Source organism: Lampris incognitus, chromosome 19 (genome assembly GCF_029633865.1).
Source record: "Lampris incognitus isolate fLamInc1 chromosome 19, fLamInc1.hap2, whole genome shotgun sequence".
In the NCBI taxonomy this organism is placed as follows: Eukaryota; Metazoa; Chordata; class Actinopteri; order Lampriformes; family Lampridae; genus Lampris; species Lampris incognitus.
This window is the reverse complement of record NC_079229.1, coordinates 25364523-25388934: the sequence shown is the minus strand read 5'-3', so window position 1 is coordinate 25388934 and position 24412 is coordinate 25364523. Positions and strand designations below refer to the sequence as shown.

Sequence of the window (24412 nt, the reverse complement as noted above, 5' to 3'; positions counted from 1 at the left end):
TAATTAAAAGCTTTGTCTTGAGCATGAGAAATCTGAGGATTAACTTAAAGATTCACCACATTCCTGACAGGGGAAAATCTAGCTCCTCTACCCGCCACACACCTGATGAGGACCGCCACTGTACCAGCTGAAGTTGAACAACGGATATTTTCCACTCGTGAAGCTTTTTTTTCTTCCCCCTTTTCTCCCCGATCCATCCATCCATTATCCAAGCTGCTTATCCCAATCGAGGGTCGCAGGGATGCTGGAGCCTATCCCAGCAGTCATTGGGCGGCAGGCGGGGAGACACCCTGGAAAGGGCTGCCAGTCCATCACAGGGCCACTCCCCCCCCCCCCCCAGCTGTATCTGGCCAATTACCCCACTCTTCCGAGCCGTCCCGATCTCTGCTCCACCCACTCTGCCGAGCCGGGGAGGGCTGCAGACTACCACACGTCTCCTCAGATCCATGTGGAGTCGCCAGCCGCTTCTTTTCACCTGACAGTGAGGAGTTTCACCAGGGGGGCGTGGGAGGATCATGCTATTCCCCCCAGTCCCCCCGAACAGGCGCCCCGACCGACCAGAGGAAGCGCTAGTGCAGCGACCAGGACACATAACCACATTCGGCTTCCCACCCACAGACACACCCGACCAAGCCGGAGGCAACACGAGGATTCGAACCGGCGATCCCTGTGTTGGTAGGCAATGGAATAGACCGCTATGCTACCAGGACGCCCCTTCCCCTCATGAATCTGATGAATGTTTTTTACGTTACTCCGAGGCTTTGTCATCGTGTACAACACCCTTATGTAATCCCCATTAATCTGATCAAACTAAATGTAAGGGTTCAGCTTCAAAAGCGCTAGTCTCTCTGATCGCTAATAATTCAAAACTGGTTAAATGCAACAGCAGAACACATGTGCATGTATGTATGTATGAACACATGTATGCTGCGTCTATAAATAACATCGGTTATTTACTGTAGGGATCCAGAATTGGTATTTTGTGTATCCCCTTGGATGTATTTTTGAATGGATGGCACAGCTGTCTCTCTCTCTCTCTCCTTGAAAGCCCCCTCGAGCATCCTGTCAATTAGAGGAAGATATGCTGTTATATATATATTATAGAAGAGGTGCATAGAAATAGTCTGAAAGGGCGAAGACTACCATAAAAAAGGTCCTTGAGGCATTTTGCTTTCACTTTAATTCACCCTCCATCTCGGAATATAAATAAAGATGCGTTTTTTTTATTTTCACATTATAATATCCGTCCCTATTACAGTAGTAGTATCTGAAGCACTACGCTCCGTATTGGTCAAAAATCAAAGTCATCATTCTGCAATATTAGAGGATCTTTGAAAAGTATCCTCGCTTTCTAGAAGTAAGGGGGGCTTCGATGTGCTGCCGTCTTTGAAACCCGGGTAGTGTAATTTGCATAACTGTTCGCTGTAAGTCGCTCTGTCCCACCTCTTTTCCCACAAGGTGAGTCAAGGTATTTAAGAATGGACTTGTCAGTACTGAACTGTGTGTATCGTAACTGATGAATGTGCATCCTGAGAAATAAGGAAACAAACTAAGAGGAATCATTTGTTTTTGGACAGAGTATCAGAGCCTCGGGTCTGGTCCTGCTGGAAGCCATCCTGTGTGGAGCCCTGCTCCTGTACTTTCCGGTAAGGCCAAGCTCCTCAGTGTGTGTGTGTGTGTGTGTGTGTGTGTGTGTTAGCACACAAATCCTTGCATGTATTTGTACGTCTGCATCCTAATATTGACATTTGTATGTGTGTGTGTGTGTGTGTGTGTTAGCACACAAATCCTTGCGTGTATTTGCACATGCTTGCATCCTAATATTGACATTTGTGTGCGTGTGTGTTACCCCGAACACTTTTGTGTGCAAATGTGTGCACATACGTCCACATTCTTTTGTGTTTTAAAACTCCCGGCTGATACGCATCCCTCTACAGCAGCCCTCTCTCTGACTGAAGGATGACATTCAGCCTGACCTTCAGTTCACAGCCAACGCCGCCGGCCGCTCATCAAACACCGCATCATCAGCTCAGCTCTAAATAAAGTTTTATGTCTGCTTTCCTTGACAGGGATGGAATTGTTTGCCTTGTCAGATAGCACAAACCCCCCCGTCCGTAAATCATGTGGTTCGGTGGGGTTTTTTTATTTTGTGACAGCGGCACGGCGTGGCGATAAGCAGGGTTTTTACAGCCAAGGTGTGCGTGTGATAAGACAGCGCTGGCAGAGACAAACATCCCCGGGCCTGTTGGTAACCTCCCACCGACTGTACACCAGGCTGGCCGCTGAACCCCACAGCCTACCAACACCACCATCTGTTGACCAGCCTCTCGCTCTTGCCTCCTGCCGACGGCACTCGTCCAGACCTTCACAGAGACAAACCCCATTACCTTTTTTGAACCTGTTCCCCTGAACAGCTATTAATCGTAGCACAAACCCTGATACTGGCCTCCGTAGTGTTTTTTTATTTCCCCCCCTTTTCTCCCCAATTGTACCCGACCAATTACTCCGCTCTTCTAAGCCGTCCCGGTCACTGCTCCACCCCCCCTCTGCTGATCCGGGGTGGGCTGCAGACTACCACATACCTCCTCCGATACATGTGGAGTCGCCAGCCGCTTCTTTTCACCTGACAGTGAGGAGTTTCACCAAGGGGACGTAGCGCGTGGGAGGATCATGCTATTCCCCCCAGTTCCCCCCCCCCCGAACAGGCACCCCGACCGACCAGAGGAGGCGCTAGTGCAGCATCCAGGACTCATACCCATATCCAGCTTCCCACCTGCAGACACGGCCAATTGTGACTGTAGGGATGCCTGACCAATCCGGAGGTAACACGGGGATTCGAACTGGCGATCCCCGTGTTGGTAGGCAACGGAATAGACCGCTCCGCCACCCGGACGCCCTAACAGCTATTAATCATAGCTGAAACCACGATACCAGCCTCCACAGTTAACGCTAGAGAACTGTAAGGATATGTAAAGGGCGCTCGGACAGCGACGCTGACCGCCTGACAGATGGTGCTCAGTTGTGTTTACCAGGCTCCTCTCACGCAGCCAGCATCAGTGAGAACTGATCTGCACGTCCGCGTATGATGGGGAAAATTAATCTTCATGCTGGCCAGGATGGGAAATAACGTTTATGGCGCAAGTGCATGATGGGAAATACGATTTCGAAGCAGATGGAGAATGATGAACTCGCTCGCGAACAGCAAAGTTTGTGTAGCGCCTTACGTTTACAGACGACACACGCATGCAGCGCTGAGGTGCATGAGATCGGACCGCCACCTCGTCCTCTTGGGTGCTTGGACCTCTGAGTAGACGCAATGTGCAGACGATCACGTGGAGGCCTTGCAACGCAGTGGATGTAATCTAAGTGAACCGATTCAGAGCTGGCTAATCAATACGATTGGAAAGTAATGGATAATCCGTGCAGGTTATTTTGCTTCCTGGTTCAGCGGAGGATTATATTCTAGCATGCGCACGGTGCTGATTCGCTGTACATTTGTCAGTCCGCTCCCCGTATCTACAGATCCTGATCATACATGGTGTTGTGGGTTGGGGGGGGGGGTTAGCGGTCTCATTGGCTGAATCTGGACTACCCCTGCTGAACGAACGGATAATTACTTAGAATAAATCTCTGCGGATGTTTTTGTGCGCTGACATATTTTACTGTAAGCGGAGGTTTCGCCGAGTGACAGGGCCCCGCCGTTTTGATAAGCCATTGCCCAGTGCCGTCATGTGAAAAGAGGGGCTTTCCGCGTGGATCCATGCGTCACGCTAGATTGATCTCCCCCCCTGATGCATTTGCATGTCTCCCCTGCGAATCCAGTATGAGCCACAGCTGCCGGGGTGAGACGCATCACTCCCCATCTAAATATAGATTCAGTAAAATTCCTCTGCCGCCGCCGCCGCCGCCGATACTGCTTCTATTTTAAATAATTCCAGTGTTATTAAGGGGCCGGAAATACATCTCATCCCGCTCCCCTGGCATTCGGCTTTGTGGAGCAATAAGCGCCCCCTCAACACACACACACACACACACACACACACACACTCTCTCTCTCTATATACACACACACACACACACACACACTCTCTCTCTGTCTGTCTCTCTCTCTCTCTACACACACACGCACTCTCTCTCTCGCCCTCCCCTCTTGCTTGCCCGCCCCTGCCCCCCCCCCCTCCTCCTGAGTGTGTCACATGCAATAAACTTCAGTCCCAGCCTGAAATGAAAGGGGCGAAGGGAAGAGAGCAGAAGAGAGGGGTGGAAGGGGAAAGAAAGGAAAGGATGGCAGGGGGGAGTAGGGGTTAGGTGGGGGGGGGGGTGCAGGGGTGTGGCAGGGAAGTGGTGCAAAAGGAGGGAGACCGTATTACGGCAGTGCCAAAGCCGGCTATTTCCATCCAGCTGCGGCAACGAGAGATGAGAGAGCGGACAAACATTTGTGGTTCCCGACGCGAGCCTGGCTTAGGTTGCCAGCACCTGTCTTTGTCTCTTTTCCGCGGCTTGCTAGAAGCACTGCGGTGGCGAGGTTTAGGCCGGAATAAAGTGACAGTTTGGATTGCTGTTGCGGCTTGTTTTCCAGACGCCACCAGCTTTCCCAATCAAGCTGGGGAAACACTGGGACAGAATAATGAATCAGGGGCGCTGCATCGTGGCCCCACCAGGGACACGTGTGTCAAAATAAACTCTGATAGATGTGTCGCGATAATGAGAAAACGAGAGAGAGGAAAAACACACACACACACACACACACACACACACACACACACACACACATACACACACACAATTGAATGAAATGTTACGTTAGCATTACGACGTTCAGGATATTTTTAGCTCTCTGTCCGCCAAACTTGCGCTCCACTGATTTCAGCTCGTACGACGGTTCTGTGACTTTGTGGGGAAGTGTGCATGGCAGAGAAAGGATCTTTTCACCGTCTTGGTTCGCCCTGCCTCTCAAATATTCCTATACTCTCTGACCTGATAGTACCTCCTACCTGTCCTTGTCACTTTGCCCTATGCCTGATTCTCAGCATCCCCTTTTCTGTTCTCTCCCTTCCTGTATTGCTCGGCAACAAGGCATGTGGTGTCATCCCTCACCCCCCCCCCGTCCCCCCCATCCATCCCACTTGAGGGTGTGTCGGTACAGACTGCCCCAGGGACACTGCACTGCCACCTTCACACACACACACACACACACACACACACACACACACATTCTTCTCCTTCAATATTTGTGAGGACCCTTCACTGACAACATTCATTCCCTAGTCTTGAACCCTAACCTTAACCATTAGGACTACATGCCTAACCTCAACCCTTACCCTAACCTCAACCTAATCCTAACCCTAAACCCAAGTCCCAACCCTAAAATAGACCCTTAAAGAAGTGAGGACCAGTCAAAATGTCCCCATTCTAAGGGTTGGAAAACTCAAATTGGTCCACAAAAAGATAGAAGCACAAGAACACACACACACACACACACACACACACACACACACACACACACACACACACACACACACACACACACACACACACACACACACACACAGATACATTTACATCCATCTCTGTCCTCCCTTCCACACCTGCTGATGTTAATGGTGATCATTTATTTAATGCTCTTATCCAAAGAAACTATACATTTTGAGGACACTACTCGGCTCAGTGTGAGGAATAAAACCTGCATTCATCTGTTTACACGATGGGTTCTCTAAGTGCTATTTCATGCCTGACGCCACTTTCGGCCACCTGTCCAATCTTCACTTCTCCTCCACTTTGGGCGGCACGCTGGGCGAAGCTGCCACCTCAGACCTCAGACCCTGGCATTTGCAGGGTATGGAAAGCAGGGCATCACAGCACATCAGGGGGCTAATGAGAAACAGTATGGCCAGGGGAAAATGTGTCCTGACCTGACAGGCCATGAAGCACGGCCTGCCCACTCTCTCTCTCTCGCGCTCTCTCTCTCTCTCTCTCTCTGCTCCAATCTGCCTGCCATTCTATCCAAGCTAGTCTTAACACTTTGAATCAGACCTAAATGGATCTGGTGGGTGCTGTGTGTTTCTCTGCAGCCCTCCACACCAGTCATTTTTCCCTGCCTCTCAAATAGTGCTGCTTTTCCGAAGGCACAGATGCCCTCCATTTCACTCCGAGTTGAGTTTAGGACATGCACCAGTGCAGTGAGAGTTTTTTCCTCATGTCTGCTGAAGAGGACAGAGAGTGAGTGAGACAGAAAGAGGGAGCGCGAGAGCGAGAGAGAGAGATTACCCCCCCACACACACACAGCCAACATGCACACAGACTGTTCCCCTCTCCAAGCCCAGGCACTGTGGGAATCTGTCAGGATATAACTGGAGATGAGGAAAAATGGGGAATTGTGGGAGGCGAGGATGAGCCATCTTTTGTTCCGACTACACAGAGGCTGGCCTGGATGCAATTTACACTATGCCCACCTCGGGGAGCGGAGGAAGGAGGAGTAGCCATTACCTCCCTCTAGCAAGCTTCCCTTCCCATGAGGCTGAGAGTCTCAGCTTTCATATAAAAATGGATTCGTGGCTATTACAACCCCCCCTCCCCCCCACACACACACACACACCTCCTTGGCTCCAGCCTCCCACCGTTTGCTGCCTCCCTCAGACTGAGGTGTTTCATAGATTACAAAAGAATAACCCAGGAAGGAGCAGGAAATGATGACTAGAGGAAGTATGGGAAGGGACGATGCCGAATGGCTGTCACTATTTTATGTCAAAACATTAAAAGTGGCGAGAGAGCTTTGTTGTGACAGCATGATTCCCGAGGCTGAACCATCCCATTCTCCTCTCAGACAGGAGACGAACACTTGAACGGCTGAAAGTCATTTTTAACTCGAGCTTTCTGTGGTGGCGAAGGACACTGATGTGAAAAGGATGAAATTTAACTCTGTTCTTTTTGGCTAATTCATTGGCTAATTGTCTCAGGATCCCTTTTTGTTCATGCTTTACTCTACAAAAGTGTATGAACCGTATTAGAAAAGATTATACATTAAATCAGGTGACAAAATATATTTTTTGTTTTTCATCTCAACAAGTGCACATTTAATTTGAGACTGTCGATAGTTGCCAACCCCAACGACACTTGTTCACACCATAACTCAAAGAGTCTTGGCAGGTCCTTAAAAGCTCAGCCGATTAATTATACAGACTACTGAGCCCCCACGAGATGTGAAGAAGGTAAGTTAGCCTTTTGCTATTAGTCAGTGTAAATGCAACCTATTGCAATGACCTAGTAAACCTACACAATACGTCAGACAAATGCATTTTGCAGAAGTCATGCGCACTAGATTTTGAAGGCCCACAAAACTGTAAAAAATCCCATCTGTGCTCTATGATGAGTCTCCAGAAGTATATTGTATTTCACATTTTGCAGGATGACTGTTACAATTGGGCCCGAACTCACTTAAACATTACCATTGAGCCCTTTTCTGCTTTCACTTGACAGCTTAATTTGTCTTTCTTTTGACTTGTAGCGAGGTAAATCTTTGTACTGTGATTCTCCTATTCCCCACCTCTTGGTGCTCTAACTAGATGGGCTTTAGTTGACATGCACTCCCGGTCATGATGTGATTACTGTAAGGTTACTCTATGATGCCAACTGGTAACGCTTAAATTTATCTGCTAATTGCTGACTCTCTTGAAAGTCGTTTTGGATAAAAGCATCTTCTCCATGAGTATACTGTTTATGTGCCGTGATACTACCGTTCTGTCTATACTGCTACCTGGGTTAGCGGTTCATTTCTGAAGAAAGACTTTTATAGGTCGCTGCACCTCAATGAACTGATGAAAGGCATAGGGTAACAGAATTTGGGAAACAAGAGCACAGTTCAGTTGAGCGTTTTTCACTTTGTACTTGGTGTGGTAAACTAATTTCATGCTGTAACTCTGAGGGACATATCTGATCAATATCCTGTGGGACTCTGACCTTGACAGGATGGGGTCTGGCCAGAGGATCAATCCCTCAGGCATTCACCTTTTATATTGACACACACACACACACACACGCTCGAATATTTACATGTTTATTACTCAGACATTACAAGTCAATTACAAATGGCCCACTAGTTGTTTGTCTTGCTCCGATCAAAGATATTTAGATTTTAGAAATTCTAGAAAGTAATATTTAAAAAGTCATCAGTTCTAATTATATTTTAGAAATTCACAATTTGACAATCGACATACAAACAAAATGTTTCGGAGGAAATAAAACCCTTCAAACCTGCCTATTCAATTTCAGCTGGTATGTGAAGGGTTAAATGAAAGACGCCCCTTTGTCACCCTATCAGAGTTTTGCTTCCCTCTGTAGTCGCTGGGAGGAAATTGCGTCCTGCTCTGTTCTTGGCGGTCCAGCTAAGATTTCACAGAGCAATAGTAATTCAACGAGAGTCATTTCAAATGACAGTAAAATTGACCAATCATGTCTCCCCTCTAAATGGGTGGGCATTGTTATCGCTAACTTTAAGACGAGTTCCGCTGCAGGGGGAACAAGAATCACAAGCTAGCGAACTAGCTAGCTAGTTAGCCTGTTGGTTCACGATGGAAGTCACCAGCAACGTTGTCGCTCGTGAGGAGTCCATCGTTACGAATTTATCATCCGCGCCGTTTACAAGATGAACTTTTAATGAAAAGCTAGAGTTAATCGGCAAAGGAAGACCTACGGCAGAGCTTAATCTGGTAAGTTATTTAAGATCCAATGCCGTGCCAACTGATTTTATTCTGGCCGCCGCTGCCACTGTTTTGTCCGTCCATCCATCCATTATCCAAACCGCTTATCCTGCTCTCGGGGTCGCGGGGACGCCGGAGCCTATCCCAGCAGGCACTGGGCGGCAGGCGGGGAGACACCCTGGACAGGCCGCCGGGCCATCACACGCGCACACGCACACACACACACGCCTAGAGGACACTTTTGGTACGGCCGACTCACCTGGCCTACGGTCATTATACAGATTTACCGGTCAGTCTTTAAATCTACCAACTTGGCGGTCACTATGCACACTCACCGTAACATATATATATATATATATTTAGTAGGCCGCTGTGCCAGTCTAATAATATTATTTATTAAAAATATTGCTTGTTTGTGCTGGTGGGTTCCCAAAATACCACGAGCGCTGTTCACTGTCCATGGTCCTGAAGCGTCTGTCGCTAACGGTGCTGCGCGCGCGGTCCTGACGTCTGTGTAGGCTTACGTGACATGTTGTTGGCTCTGTGCGGTAGGAGGGGGTGGCTGCCATGGGTTTTGCACCCCGGCCCGCTGAGATGCACACACAGCTTGTGGGAAGAGGCGATTATTGTTAAGGAGGATTTGCAATTTTGCTTTAGAAATTAGCTGGGTTTTTTTTTTTGTTGTTGTTGCTTTGGTGATAACTCTCACTCTCTCCGTGCTGTCTGCTCGCTGCATTGCCTAGGCTGAACTAGCGTCTTCATTTTTGTTTCCCAGCTGAAATTGTCACAGGTACCTTTTGCAGTACTATAGGAGAGGACCCAGTAAGCTAGGCTGGTAGTTCACTTGTTCTCTCTCCTGGTGACGGTCAGAGGGCCACGGTTTAAGAGTCTCGGTTCACCACTGCCACACAGCAATAAGAGTGGTCTACATAGCACAAAATGTCTCCAGTGTGCTCTGTACTGTATAGCATCAAAATGGGATGTCACGTTTTGATCGTGGATGGGTTACCTGGCTTTGACACATGCCGAGTGTCCTCACATCTGCAAAGAACAGAATTTTGCGTTAAAGGATAATTCAGCTTTTTTTTTTTTTTACAATCTGGGTCTTATTTTCATAGTTTTGCCATTGTGGATATCAGTTAAGGTATAATTTTACTGTCCAAAACCTCTGAAATGAAGCCAGTGAGTACAATATCATAAGCAATATGCACAATAGCAAAATCTACGAAAATAAGACCCAGATTTTAAAAACGGAATTATCCTTTAAGTTGCCACAGCTAACATGGCCACATCAAACTCTGTTGCCAATATAGGGCTCTCGACAATGTGCAAAATAATAACTTCATCCTGATCTTGTTGAGGTTATAGGAGTCTTTATTTTGGGAATAACATGTACCACTGCAAGTCTGGGCTGGAATCCCCCCGTGGAGCCTTCCCTCCTGAGTCCTCTCGGCTCTGTGCCCTGATCAAGCTTTGCTGCCATCCATAAGAGATAAAATAACAAAGGAAGAGTGGACAGAGAGACCAGAGTCCTTTTTGGATAGGTTTACCTACAGCGCTGAACCGTAACGAGTGGACTCCGAGCTAAACCGCATCGGAACGGCTCCCTGGAAATCTTCTCGCACCCCAGCTGGTTAACTTGCATCACAGATGTGTCAACAGGGACACTCTCTTGAGGGCAACTACCCTGCTGAATCCCTACACGGAGCCAGCTGCTGGGTGCTGAAGTGAGAGATGATTACGAAAAAAGATAATTGCAAATTAAGTGACTCCAGTGTTGACTGAGTGCATGAGTGAGCATTTGAGTTGTCATGTTTTCCCATCAACCCCATCTCTTTCCTCATCCTGTCTGTACATTTAACATTGTTTCTGATCTGTCGATGCTTCCGTGAAATGGTACCGATGCCCGGGTGTTGTGTGTTTATAATTTAATCTACTCAGACGTGATTAATGTCCGGTTTGCTGTCACCCCCCTGCACATTCCTCAGTCAATATTGTAATTTTGAAAAATGCTTCGGTGACCTATGTTCAAAATCCTGCCAAGAAAGGCCAATGAATTCTATGAATAAGTGAATGAGTCGGTGAGCCACTCAGTGAATCAGTGAGTGAGTGAGAGTGGTCGAGCGAGCAAATGAATGACTTAGTGAGTGGTTGAGTGAACGAGCAACCAAGTGAGTCGGCGAGCAAGCGACTGCTACTAGGTGTTTGTCTCCATGAGTGAGGAGGGTGGGAATAAGAGAGGAGCAAGGATTTCTCATCCATGATTTTAGGTTTTGGCCTTTTTGATAAGACATGATGCCGACTCGGCAGGTTATGCCTTTTTAGATGGGAGGCATCTCGTGGGAGGAACTCACTCATTCACCCCCTCATTCACATGCTTTCGATTAGCCGCTCCATCTGTACGGGGGAGTGGGAGGAGAGGTCAAAAAAGCCGAAAAAATGATAGCAGGGCTCCAAAGTTAAAAAGTCCTCAACAAGGCCTTAGAGGCTTAAAAATGAAAGAAAAATAGCCAAAAAATGTTTCAAAATTTCAAGTGTGAAAGTGCTGTATCCCCCCCCCCAAAAAAAGCCAAAAAATGGGTGCAGAGTTCTGTGAGTTGATGCTCGGTAGTTTTTACAATGCAGAGAGTGGCTTAATCACAAAATAATAATTCCTCCTGCCTTCGTTATTGTTTTTGTGATACTGTTCATACAGTATAAATTGTGAAATAAACAGGGATTTTCTGTTATCAGCACTATTTATCCATTCATTTTTATTTTCCCAATTCTTCTCCATGCTCCTCCAAAATAGATGTAGCTTGTGTTTCCTCTCTGGTCCTCCACCCTTATTAGCTGGTGGAACGAGAAATGACGTTGTGCATTAAGCAGAAGTTGAAATGAATTGTGCTCTTTGGACAGGGCTGGGGCACGCCCGATGCTGGGCTCTAAGAAGAGGTCATGAAGGTTCCTCCAGTGGCTTTAAGTGCAACACTTCTATAGATGATAATATGAAGATACAAGGAACGCTTGATGGACGCGCAACCCAATTTTGTTGAACGCAAATTCACCAAGTCCTTTCTCGCTTGGATTCAGTTAGTATTTCATCACATTAATATTGTATTTCATCGTTTCCCATATCTACAAGCGTAAAACCACTTTCTTTTGGAAAAGACTGAGGAGAAAGAGGAGCGTATTGTCAGCATATCCAGCCGACAGGTAGACCGCCTCTTCTTCCCCGTGATAGGTCAGTCAACAAAAACGTTTTATGTCGCGCTTCTATCTATCTAATCCATCTATCAATCTATCTATCTTGTCTGTCTTTCTAATCAAGAGCATCATGTTGGCTCATCTCAATTTAATCTATTAATATTTCTTTTTCGATTTCTGAATTGATTATAGCAAATATAGTGTTGAGTGAGAAATGACTTATTTTATGTTGTGTTTTATCCTTTATTAACACTGAGATGTGTGGGTTTTTTTTTTTTCTTGTGCATGGGAGTGACAAGTGAGACCTTGGCAAGGCTCACTCAACATTTCCCAAACACTTGACTCATGCTGTAACTGAGAGGAGAAAACAGGGGGCCAGGCTGAAAAGTGGTATGTGTGTTGATAATGGTCTCCTCGATATTGACATCCATTAGAAAGGTATCTGTGCGCTGCCGTTCACAATTTCCCCACCTACACACACACACACACACACACACAGACGTGCATGCACGAAAAACATCCGATCCCCTTCGTCTCCCACAGGGCAGAGTCCAGAGTTCCCAGCACTTAGCATTGATTATCAATGGAAGATGTCAAAAGAGAGGGAGCGAGGGGCTGGTCTAACTCTTTACACACGCTGGCATTAAAGTGAACTTGTCAGAGGCTCAGGGCCCTTCCCTTCCCTGAAACCACGCGGGAGGACAGTGCAACTTCTGGACATGTTGGCTAGTGTCATGGATATCTGTCCAATATAACACAGAGCAAGTACCCAGACACGATGTGGGGAGAATGGTGGATTATGGGACAGAACATGGTGTACATGTGTGTGTGGTTTCGTGCATGGTTGTGTGTGTAAATGAGGACAGCAGGGGTTATCTTATTATGGTAGATGGACCTGATGAGAGTTGAAGTCTATTTTCTTAAACTATTTGTTTCAGCAAAAATGTGTGCTTTTGGGCTTCCGGGTAGCGTGGCGGTCTATTCTGTTGCCTACCAACACGGGGATCGCCGGTTCGAATCCCTGGTTGGGCATTCCTACAGACACAATTGGCCGTGTCAGTGGGTGGGAAGTCGGATGTGGGTATGTGTCCTGGTCGCTGCACCAGCACCTCCTCTGGTCAGTTGGGGTGCCTATTCGGGGGGGGGGGGGCAGCGTGATCCTCCCACGCGCTACGTGCTCCTGGCGAAACTCCTCACCGTCAGGTGAAAAGCAGCTGGCGACTCCACATCTATCAGTGGAGGCATGTGGTAGTGTGCAGCTCTCCCTGGATCGGTAGAGGGGGTGGAGCAGCGACCGGGACGACTTGGAAGAGTGGGGCAATTGGCTGGATACAATTGGGGAGAAAAGGGGAGAAAAAAAAAATCCCCCCCCCGAAAAAGTATGTTTTTGCTGCTCACAGTATGTTGCCCTGAGTTAGCCCCAGAGCAGTGCTACCTGGGACAGATGACATGAAGTGCCTTGCCCAAGGGCGTAATGGCCATACATCTGAGACCCTGATACCAGCAACCCTGTGGTTGTCAGTCCAGATCAAGCCAACGTTACCCAGTCAGTACCGGGATTTGAACTGCCGATTCTGTGGCTACTGTCTTACTTCCCTCGCTACTTAGTTAGCTGCTGGCTGGATAGTTGAGAGTCCAGAGGGGATCCACTCTAGATCTTGTGTTACAGTTAGTTATCCAACCTAGGGGGTTTTTCCCTTCTTTGGAAACAGAAATTGAAGCTCATAAATCTTCCTGTAGACTCTTGGCCGAGTGACAATGAAAACAACGCCAGCAACTTGATCAGTCGTCACTGAGAAGGGCATAACACCGGCGCATGGGTTCAAAAATTCACGCAGACTCCCCCCTGCAGCACTCTGAGTCATGCCCTCCAGCAGGAGCGCTGCCAGAGCCGCTCTCCGTCTCTGTCATCACAAACAACAACAACAACAACGGCCGCCTTAAAAAATGGGCATGTGACGGTGATCCAGCTGCTGTTTTTTAGTTTATCTAAAAGGGTGTCGTGATCTGTGTTTTCCCCCGGCGCGTTTTTACTCATCTTCCCCGAGTCCTGCTCCGTCCCCATGGACCCTCACGTGCGTCAGCATGCTGCTCAGCGCCTGCCCGGCTCACTACGTCTTCATCAGCTCCTCTGCCTCTCCCCAACGTGTTTTATGGGGGGGGGGGGGGAGAGAAAAAAGAAAGACAAAAAAAGAATGCACAGACGAGCATTCAAAGCTTCAGAAGTCTTTTTTAAACCTTTCTTGTTGCGGTAAAATGGGAAAAGCACCTTTCCACGTGTTTGTGTGTGTGCACGGGCGCACGGTGTGTGCTTGTGTACAGTATGTGAGCTCGTATATCTGTACGTGTGTGTGCATAACTATGTGTTTATGTGTTTTGTGCCCAAGTGTGTGTGTGTTTGTGTGTGTGCGCGCATGTGTGCTTGCAATTGAATAGGTTTGCGTGCCTATTTGTGTGTGTGTTTTCTTGTTTTGTGCATTCACATGAATATATTTGTAAATATATTTATATTCATGAGTATATTTGGGTGTTTGTGTGTATATAAGTGCGTGTGTTTGTGTATCCGTGTGTTTATGCACACAAACTCCAGAGTCGTCTTCCAGCCGTGCCTGCACTGCAGTTGATTTGCTCTCCGTCACATAACCAGTTGCAAAGGACAGTCCACCCGAGCGCGAGCGGCCACTCTGCTGGCCGGCATCTCGTGGCACATGAGGATCCGGGGCCGCCCTCTCTCCCGTGGGGTCCTCCATGGCCCTTCAGTGACTCAAACCTATTGAGCAAAAAATATCCGCATGCCTGCGTCTTCGCCGCTGCCTGGGGGAACGTATTAATGCCTCTGCTAATCCGATTAACATTAACAACCCCGCAGGGGAAATCGCTGCACATCTGCAGCGGGCAGATAATTATGTTGCCTCAGATGTTTCTTTGTTTATTTATTTATTCAAATCTGTCGGTTGTGTTTATGTTTTTTGGGAAGACCCTCGGTGTTGTGTCTGTTTGGCCGGGCACTGTTTCAGTGCTTTTCAGGGTCTCAGTAGTGAACATGGGTGGATGCCCTCCTTCTTTGTCTCAAGGGCAAGTTGTGTGTGTTGTGAGAGGACTTCTCTTGACTAATGCCAGGGATTGGTTGACGGGGACAAAAGTACTTTGCTTTCCTCATATACGATGGCTTTAAAGTACAAACCACACTTTTTTTTTTATAATCCTCTCTGTTATAATAGGATTTGGCTGTACAGACGCTGGCATGGTTATCATTAGTAGTGCTAGTAGTAGTAGTAGTGTCAGCAGCAGTAGTGGTAACAGCAGCAGCAGTAGTAGTAGTAGTAGTAGTGTCAGCAGCAGTAGTGGTAACAGCAGTAGTAGTAGTAGTAGTGTCAGCAGCAGTAGTGGTAACAGCAGCAGCAGTAGTAGTAGTGTCAGCAGCAGTAGTGGTAACAGCAGCAGCAGTAGTAGTAGTAGTAGTAGTAGTAGTAGTGTCAGCAGCAGTAGTGGTAAGTGCAGTAGTAGTAGTAGTGTCAGCAGCAGTAGTGGTAACAGCAGTAGTAGTAGTGTTAGCAGCAGTAGTGGTAACAGCAGCAGTAGTAGTAGTAGTGTCAGCAGCAGTAGTGGTAACAGCAGCAGCAGTAGTAGTAGTGTCAGCAGCAGTAGTGGTAACAGCAGCAGCAGTAGTAGTAGTGTCAGCAGCAGTAGTGGTAACAGCAGCAGTAGTAGTAGTAGTGTCAGCAGCAGTAGTGGTAACAGCAGCAGTAGTAGTAGTAGTAGTAGTAGTGTTAGCAGCAGTAGTGGTAACAGCAGCAGCAGTAGTAGTAGTGTCAGCAGCAGTAGTGGTAACAGCAGCAGTAGTAGTAGTAGTAGTAGTAGTAGTGTTAGCAGCAGTAGTGGTAACAGCAGTAGTAGTAGTAGTAGTGTCAGCAGCAGTAGTGGTAAGTGCAGTAGTAGTAGTAGTGTCAGCAGCAGTAGTGGTAACAGCAGCAGTAGTAGTAGTAGTGTCAGCAGCAGTAGTGGTAACAGCAGCAGTAGTAGTGTCAGCAGCAGTAGTGGTAACAGCAGCAGTAGTGGTAACAGCAGCAGTAGCAGCAGTAGTGGTAACAGCAGCAGTAGTGGTAACAGCAGCAGTAGTAGTGTCAGCAGCAGTAGTGGTAACAGCAGCAGTAGTAGTGTTAACAGCAGCAGTAGTGGTAACAGCAGCAGTAGTAGTGTCAGCAGCAGTAGTGGTAACAGCAGCAGTAGTAGTGTCAGCAGCAGTAGTGGTAACAGCAGCAGTAGTGGTAACAGCAGCAGTAGTGGTAACAGCAGCAGTAGTAGTAGTAGTAGTAGTGTCAGCAGCAGTAGTGGTAACAGCAGCAGTAGTAGTAGTAGTGTCAGCAGCAGTAGTTGTAACAGCAGCAGTAGTAATGTCAGCAGCAGTAGTGGTAAGTGCAGTAGTAGCAGTAGTAGTAGTGTTAGCAGCAGTAGTGGTAAGTGCAGTAGTAGTAGTGTCAGCAGCAGTAGTGGTAACAGCAGCAGCAGTAGTAGTAGTAGTAGTAGTAGTGTCAGCAGCAGTAGTGGTAACAGCAGCAGTAGTAGTAATAGTGTCAGCAGCAGTAGTGGTAACAGCAGCAGTAGTGGTAACAGCAGCAGTAGTGGTAACAGCAGTAGTAGTAGTGTCAGCAGCAGTAGTGGTAAGTGCAGTAGTAGCAGTGTTAGCAGCAGTAGTGGTAACAGCAGTAGTAGTAGTAGTAGTGTCAGCAGCAGTAGTGGTAAGTGCAGTAGTAGTAGTAGTAGTATCAGCAGCAGTAGTGGTAACAGCAGCAGCAGTAGTAGTAGTAGTAGTAGTGTCAGCAGCAGTAGTGGTAACAGCAGCAGCAGTAGTAGTAGTAGTGTCAGCAGTAGTAGTAGTAGTAGTAGTAGTGTCAGCAGCAGTAGTGGTAACAGCAGCAGTAGTAGTAGTAGTGTCAGCAGCAGTAGTGGTAACAGCAGTAGTAGCAGTGTTAGCAGCAGTAGTGGTAACAGCAGTAGTAGTAGTAGTAGTGTCAGCAGCAGTAGTGGTAAGTGCAGTAGTAGTAGTAGTAGTGTCAGCAGCAGTAGTGGTAACAGCAGCAGCAGTAGTAGTAGTAGTAGTAGTAGTAGTGTCAGCAGCAGTAGTGGTAACAGCAGCAGCAGCAGTAGTAGTAGTAGTGTCAGCAGCAGTAGTAGTAGTAGTAGTAGTAGTGTTAGCAGCAGTAGTGGTAACAGCAGTAGTAGTAGTAGTAGTGTCAGCAGCAGTAGTGGTAAGTGCAGTAGTAGTAGTAGTAGTGTCAGCAGCAGTAGTGGTAACAGCAGCAGCAGTAGTAGTAGTAGTAGTAGTAGTGTCAGCAGCAGTAGTGGTAACAGCAGCAGCAGTAGTAGTAGTAGTAGTAGTAGTGTCAGCAGCAGTAGTGGTAACAGCAGCAGCAGCAGTAGTAGTAGTAGTGTCAGCAGCAGTAGTAGTAGTAGTAGTGTTAGCAGCAGTAGTGGTAACAGCAGTAGTAGTAGTAGTAGTGTCAGCAGCAGTAGTGGTAAGTGCAGTAGTAGTAGTAGTAGTGTCAGCAGCAGTAGTGGTAACAGCAGCAGCAGCAGTAGTAGTAGTAGTAGTAGTGTCAGCAGCAGTAGTGGTAACAGCAGCAGTAGTAGTGTCAGCAGCAGTAGTGGTAACAGCAGTAGTAGTAGTGTCAGCAGCAGTAGTGGTAAGTGCAGTAGTAGCAGTAGTAGTAGTGTTAGCAGCAGTAGTGGTAAGTGCAGTAGTAGCAGTAGTAGTAGTGTTAGCAGTAGTAGTGGTAACAGCAGTAGTAGTAGTAGTGTCAGCACCAGTAGTGGTAAGTGCAGTAGTAGTAGTAGTAGTGGTAGTAGTAGTTCTAAATACTGAGAGTGGTTGTTGTGACAGTAGCAAGAGCAGTGGCAGTAGAATTAGCTATAATAACATTAATGATCTTTTATGATAGAATATGAAAGTTAGTTTGAAAATATGGTTAAAGAACACTGAGGTCTGTAGCCACACTGAATGTGTCCGGCATTGGTACTGAGTGTCTGTACTGATGAACTGTCTGTTTTTAATGGTGTTGGGATTGCTGATGGTGTGCTCACTAGTAGGAATTTAGTATTGTTTTTCTCTAGGTTGTTTTGGGGTAGCTGTTATTAGCTGTCAATTAATAGTTGTCAACTCCTAAGGGCTTAAACACTACTGTTTTTGTGTTGGTTTACTACTACTACTATTGTTATTATTATAATAATAATTATTATTATCCATCCATCCATTATCTGAACCGCTTATCTTGCTCTCAGGGTTGCGGGGATGCTGCAGCCTATCCCAGCAGTCATTGTGTGGCAGGCGGGAAGACACCCTGGACAGGCCACCAGGCCATCACACAGGGCCGACACACACACACACACACACCTAGGGACAATTTAATACGGCCGATTCACCTGACCTACTTGTCTTTGGACTGTGGGAGGAAACCGGAGCACTGGAGGAAACCCACGCAGACACAGGGAGAACATGCAAATTCCACACAGAGGATGACCCGGGACGACCCCCGAGGTTGGTCCACCCCAGGGCTCGAATCCAGGACCTTCTTGCTGTGAGGCAACTGCGCTAACCACTGCGCCACTGTGCCGCCCTATTATTATTATTGTTATTATTCAGAAATGTTTGCAAAGTCCCATGAGATGGTAAATGGTAGAGACATGAGAATTTGCCCACGGGTTACACGGGTTCGAATCCCCGTGTTACCTCTGGCTTGGTCGGGCGTCCTGCAGACACAATTGGCCGTCTCTGCATGTGGGAAGCCGGAAGTTGGTATGTATCCTGGTCGCTGGGCTAGCGCCTCCTCTGGTCGGTTGGGGCGCCTGTTCGGGGGGGGGGGGAGTGGGAACTGGGGGGGAAAGCGTGATCCTCCCACGTGCTGGCAGACGGGGTGGAACAGCGACCAGGACGGGTTGGAAGAGTAGGGTAATTGGCCAGATACAATTGGGGAGAAAAAAAAAGGGGGGGAGAAAAAAAAGAAAAACACATTTTTGACATCTCCTCCTGTGTACTCCGATTGTTACCAAATTTTCTGTGGATCATTATTGGACCAAGCTTATCAAAAGTTGTATAAAGCTTGTTGATATCTTTACTTTTGAAGATATTGACCAATGAACTTCAAAAGGGCGTGGCTCAGTACATAGACCAAAGTCAACAACCGTTTGCCAATCATCACAAAACTTGGCAGGATATGTCCTCACAAGTACCTGAAACATACCCTGAAATTTTCATTCAAATTGACCACTAGGGGCGCTACAGATGCAAAAAGAAATGGGTGCGGCATAACACAATTTAAGACTACAAATCAGAAATTGTTTGTCCAATTATTACAAAACTCGCAGGATATGTTACATAACAATGTTGGCCCATGTGTGTAAAACTATTTTGAAATCGCTCAATAGGGGGCGCCCCCAGTTCCAAACACATGCATGGGCCTGGCGCACATTTGGCAATAAATCAATGACAGTTTGTCCAAACACCAGCAAACTTGGTGGATATTTTTAATTAAGCTGTTGAAGCCTAATTCAACTTCTATTAATTCAACTTTCAAACTTCTAACGGTCTGTGTTGGCTTGAACCCCAGAATTGCTGCCTGTGGTTATATATTTTTGTCTGGTTTTTAGTTTTTGCATGGTGTTTCATTGTGGCTATTTTTGTACAGAGTGTAAGGTTATGATTTACTATAACTGATCTTTTATCTCGGTAACCTGCGCATCACTAGTGGCCTCCACCCAGGGAACACAGATGAAAATGAGCTTTTAGCTATGCCTGGTACAGTAGATGTATCGTGTGCCTCTTGCCCTCATTAGGAGTGTGTTCCCTTTGACAGAGGCTGTGCTCCCTGTGCTGAGCCCCGGGCAGGAGGTTTCACACACTGTGCATCTCCATGGCCTCTCTGCCCTGTGACTTACAGCTCTGGATTGAGTCATTATCAAATTAAACTCCCAAGGAATATGGGAGCACACACAACTCCTGGATGGATATGATGGCTAACCGGAGTAGGTGGAGATGCAGACTTTTGTTGAATGCAAGGTTCCTCTGTAGGATTTCAGCCTTAAACACAGAGCTGTGATTGGAGATGCTCTCATGATGCCCCCGATGCTTCAACATCCACTAATAAAATGTGAAGTGTGTGTTTGAATTATTGGAGTCTTCTTCTTTCATCTAAAGCCAATTAAAGAATAACTTTATTCATGTGGTACTTTGCCAAAAGAGAGGTTTGCCGAGTATTTTGTTATCAAGACAAATAAATTGGTGGCACGGTGGCCCAGTAATTAGCACTGTCACTTCACAGCAAGAAGGCCCTAGGTTCGAACCCCGGGGGTTGTCCAACCTTGGGGGTCATGCCAGGTCATTCTCTGTGTGGACTTTGCATGTTCCCCCCCGTGTCTGCATGGGTTTTCTCCTGGTGCTCCGGTCAAAAAGACATGCATGTTAGGGTTAGTACTCCTGTCTGTGCCCCTGACCGAGGCATGGCAAGACGAACCGAGCTGGTCCCCGGGTGCTGCACGGCGGCTGCGCACTGCTCCTAGCTACACAGCTAGGATGGGATAAATGCAGAGAGGAATTTCCCCTCGGGGATAAATATAGTATACCCAAAATCAAAAAGTCACATAATGAGATTATACAAAAAACAAAAACAAAAACACAATCCTCTGGTTGGAGAAGAGGCCGGTTCCCTAATGGGTACTGGGTCACCAACCAGTCACGAGATGGACACCAGTCCCGGAAAGGGTGAAGGATGGGGTTTATGAAATAGGTAGGCTGTAATTGCTGACGCTTCCCCGGAGCAATTCATCTTCGCAGAGGCAGTTTAGCTAATGAAACCAGAAAAACTCGCCCGTGCACACTCACACCCGGAGCTGTGATAAAAAGCGCGGTGCCAGATGCTCCATGGGCATGTGAGAGGGAGAGACACAGCTGCACGCCTCATTTTCAATTACAATTCTCGTCTTTTTGCCTGCTGCCAGTTGCTTTTCATCGCATACCAGAAAGCTGGCGTTCCCTCGGCGTGTGACAGACAAATGCCAAGAAGGACAAGTGAAATTTGCTGATATGGTTTGTGAACAAATAGAAAAGAATAATAATAAATTCTAAAAAGTTTGGCATGGGAGAAAGCGAGTACCAAATAAAGAGAATGAGAGACCACCTGACTGACGTAGTAACTAATTAAGACCAATTCATTGACGGCACATTAAATAGTTTCTGAGCAAATTTTAGCAGAAATTAAAATAGATCCATATAATCATGGTTGCACAACTTGTCGGTGCTAGATGCTGACGTGAGGGAGTTTGAGTGAACCTACATTTAAATTTCTTCCTCACAGTTTGGCGAGCTGTCCACCGAGAGTAGATGCAAGGAGCAACTTCCCATGACTCTGTATTTAATTTCCCAGAGAGAGTGAGGCCATTAATATTCAGATGGAAAATACACCCAGCAGGGCGGCTCTCTTAACTTAATTTTCCCTCTCTAAAGTACCCCTCACTTCTTTAGGAAGATGGCTTGTGTTATCTAATGGCTCTTCCTTGGTTTCATGGGAATTTTATATATGTATGGGGCAAGAAAGTGTGCTTATTCCATAATATCACCTTTTTTTCCCAGGTTGTGATTCTCTATTTCAAGCCGAGTATTTTCCGCTGTATCCTGCTGAGATGGGTTCGACTGCTCGGTTTTGCTACTGTCTATGGGACGCTGACTCTCAAACTCTACAGGTAATAGTACACACACACACACACACACACACACACACACACACACACACACACACACACACACACACACACACACAGAAGCACACAGCAAAGGGCTTCACATACAAGTAGACTCACAAACCCATTCACATAAAAAAACACATACATGCATAAATGCTTTTGCACACACTACAGTATACATATATACATATGTGCAAGCTCACATACTGTACATATTTACATGGATATATCGGCACACAATGGACATACAAAATTGCATATGACCGCACATATGTAGATTTACCCCTTTATCCTTGGAAGTGACCAGTTTAAATGGAGTTACATTGCCTCTTACATTGTAGCTCCTTATAAAGTATTCTGGCAACATGTTGCTTGGCTAGTTTATCACAGAGACTGCTATACGTATTTAAGGAGACGTTTTGTGTCTTGTTAAGCAAGGCACAGAACTACCAACTCAAAATGATTAAACAAATAGCAACACGACAACAGAAGCCGCTTTAGCCCAAATCGTCTCACTATATAACATCTTATCGAATGGCTGAGACGGGCATAGACAGGAGGCCAGCAGAGAGATAAATGGGTATGGATGTGCAGGGAAGGAAGGACTTTACTCAGGAAGTGTGTGCTTTTGCAGAGATCAGTTTTTTGGGGGCGTCCGGGTAGCGTAGCGGTCTATCCCATTGTCTACCAACATGGGGATCGCCGGTTCGAATCACCGTGTTACCTCCGGCTTGGTCGAGCGTCCCTACAGGCACAATTGACTATGTCTGTGGGTGGGGAGCTGGATGTGGGTGTGTCCTGGTCGCTGCACTAGCGCCTCCTCTGGTCGGCAAGAGCGTCTGTTCAGGGGGGAACTGGGGGGAATAGCGTGATCCTCCCATGTGCTACGTCCCACTGGTGAAACTCCTCACTGTCAGGCGAAAAGAAACGGCTGGCGACTCCACATGTATCGGAGGAGGCATGTGGTAGTCTGCAGCCCTGCAGATCAGCAGAGGGGTGGAGCAGCAACTAGGTCAGCTTGGAAGAGTGGGGTAATTGGACAGGTACAATTGGGGAGAAAATCCCCCCCCCAAAAAAATCAGTTTTTTGAAATTCAAGGAAAAGCAGTGGAGATTTCAGTGCATGTGAAGTTCACAGCACGGTAACCATTGTGTGTTTGAACACGATTTGAACCCTGTCTCTTCCAATGACTGTGATTGTTTGACATTATAAACCCATGCTCTGACTGGTGTATGTCAACAGCTCTATTTTAGTGTTGAACAGAATACCACATTGCACTGAATCTGAATTAACACTCGCCTGTGTTTTCAAGTGTTCGGAATGCCTCACAATTCACGCTTAACATCTGGTGTGTGCATCTTACAGCTAATAAAAACTCATTATCCATCTGTACACAGTGAAATACATGTTATGCTCTTGAGCAATGGCAACATTTGTTGTGACCATGAAGGTGATTAACCAAAAAGGTTTCTATCATAGGGGTGTTATGATATAATATTTTCACGAGATGATCTGCAGAACAAGAATGATTATGATAAACAATGAAACCATAATTAAAGCTAACATTTATGCCAGTGTCATGTCAAAGATTATTATTGTGTTGCGAGACCTCATCCCCAACATGTGTTTACTGAGGAAGAAAGGCAATATTAGCACCAAGAAGTCAGCTTATTATTTTCTTCACCAACTGTTGGGACTTCGTTTTTTTGTTGTAGATGACTAGGGTTGGGCATCGTTTGGATTTTAACGATCATGATTCCGCTTTTCGATTCCGGTTTTTTGAGAGGCGGGGTCAAAACAGGTCTCATGCTTATTTAACAGAAGAAATTTTTATTTAAAAAAAAACTTTATACAAGCCATTCTGTTTTAAGAACGGATCATTCATGTGAATGTGCCATTCTTATATTTACATTTACAACAACTGTCTTCGTACATGAAGAAATAAGGACACAGGTGTTAAACTCCTTAAATTATTAACAGTTCTTGTTTAGAAAAATGAGCATATCTGCCTTCTCAGGCTGTATACGAGCGTTCAGTGTTGTGTCCCGTAATGTTTATCTTGTGACGCCGCTAGGAGGCACTGCTGGATAATGAAACGTGTGTTCTACGTTAATACAGCAAGAAGAAGAGAATATAAGATGGCGGCTACGCATGTACGGCTGGCGATATTATGAACCCTACATAGCCCTCGCCAAAATCCCGTACCCTGTCCCAAATCTCGCGAACGGACGCCGGATTTCCGCTGCGTTGCTAAGGAAACAATCAACTATCAACTCGGTGCGAAGCAAAGCTAACGTTAGCTACCTTCAATTTTGTAATTTTGTATTTTTCGCAATTTTGGACAGCTGGCTGCTTTTGTAATTTTGGACTGCTGGCTGTCAACAACAGAACGGAGGTAAGTAACGTTAGTTGTCTGAAAATGAACATATATCTAATAAATAGACTTTCTCACATTTAAGAAAGCTGATCAGTAAGTTGTTACCTGTGTATAAATGTAAAAGTCATATTACTACAATATTGGAGCTCGTTTTGTTTGTAGTCATGATAAGGGGTGAAGTATCCTATGCTCAAACGTGGAGCAAGCAAAGATTGAGTTAAAAACGTTAATGTTGATTGTGGATAACTTAGACAGGTTAAATTGTGGGTGTACAGCGTTTCCTTGATGAGCGCTAACCCCATAACAACATATTTTCGCGTTGCTACGGTGGCGCACACGTGACAAAGCCAGAAACGGGATTTTGGCGAGGCCTATGTAGGGTTCATAATATCGCGTACCGTTGAGTGCTTAGCGATCTCAG

The 24412-nt window shown here is 46.5% G+C and overlaps 1 protein-coding gene across 1 annotated transcript in view; it reads left to right on the top strand.

Moving 5' to 3' along the window:
- Positions 1-24412, top strand: part of gpr158a (G protein-coupled receptor 158a) — a 74658-nt gene that overhangs the window by 37721 nt on the left and 12525 nt on the right. The window contains exons 5-6 of the mRNA XM_056299738.1: positions 1578-1646; positions 21505-21614. Of these exons, the coding sequence (XP_056155713.1) occupies positions 1578-1646; positions 21505-21614 (179 nt within the window). The remainder of the gene's footprint in view (positions 1-1577; positions 1647-21504; positions 21615-24412) is intronic.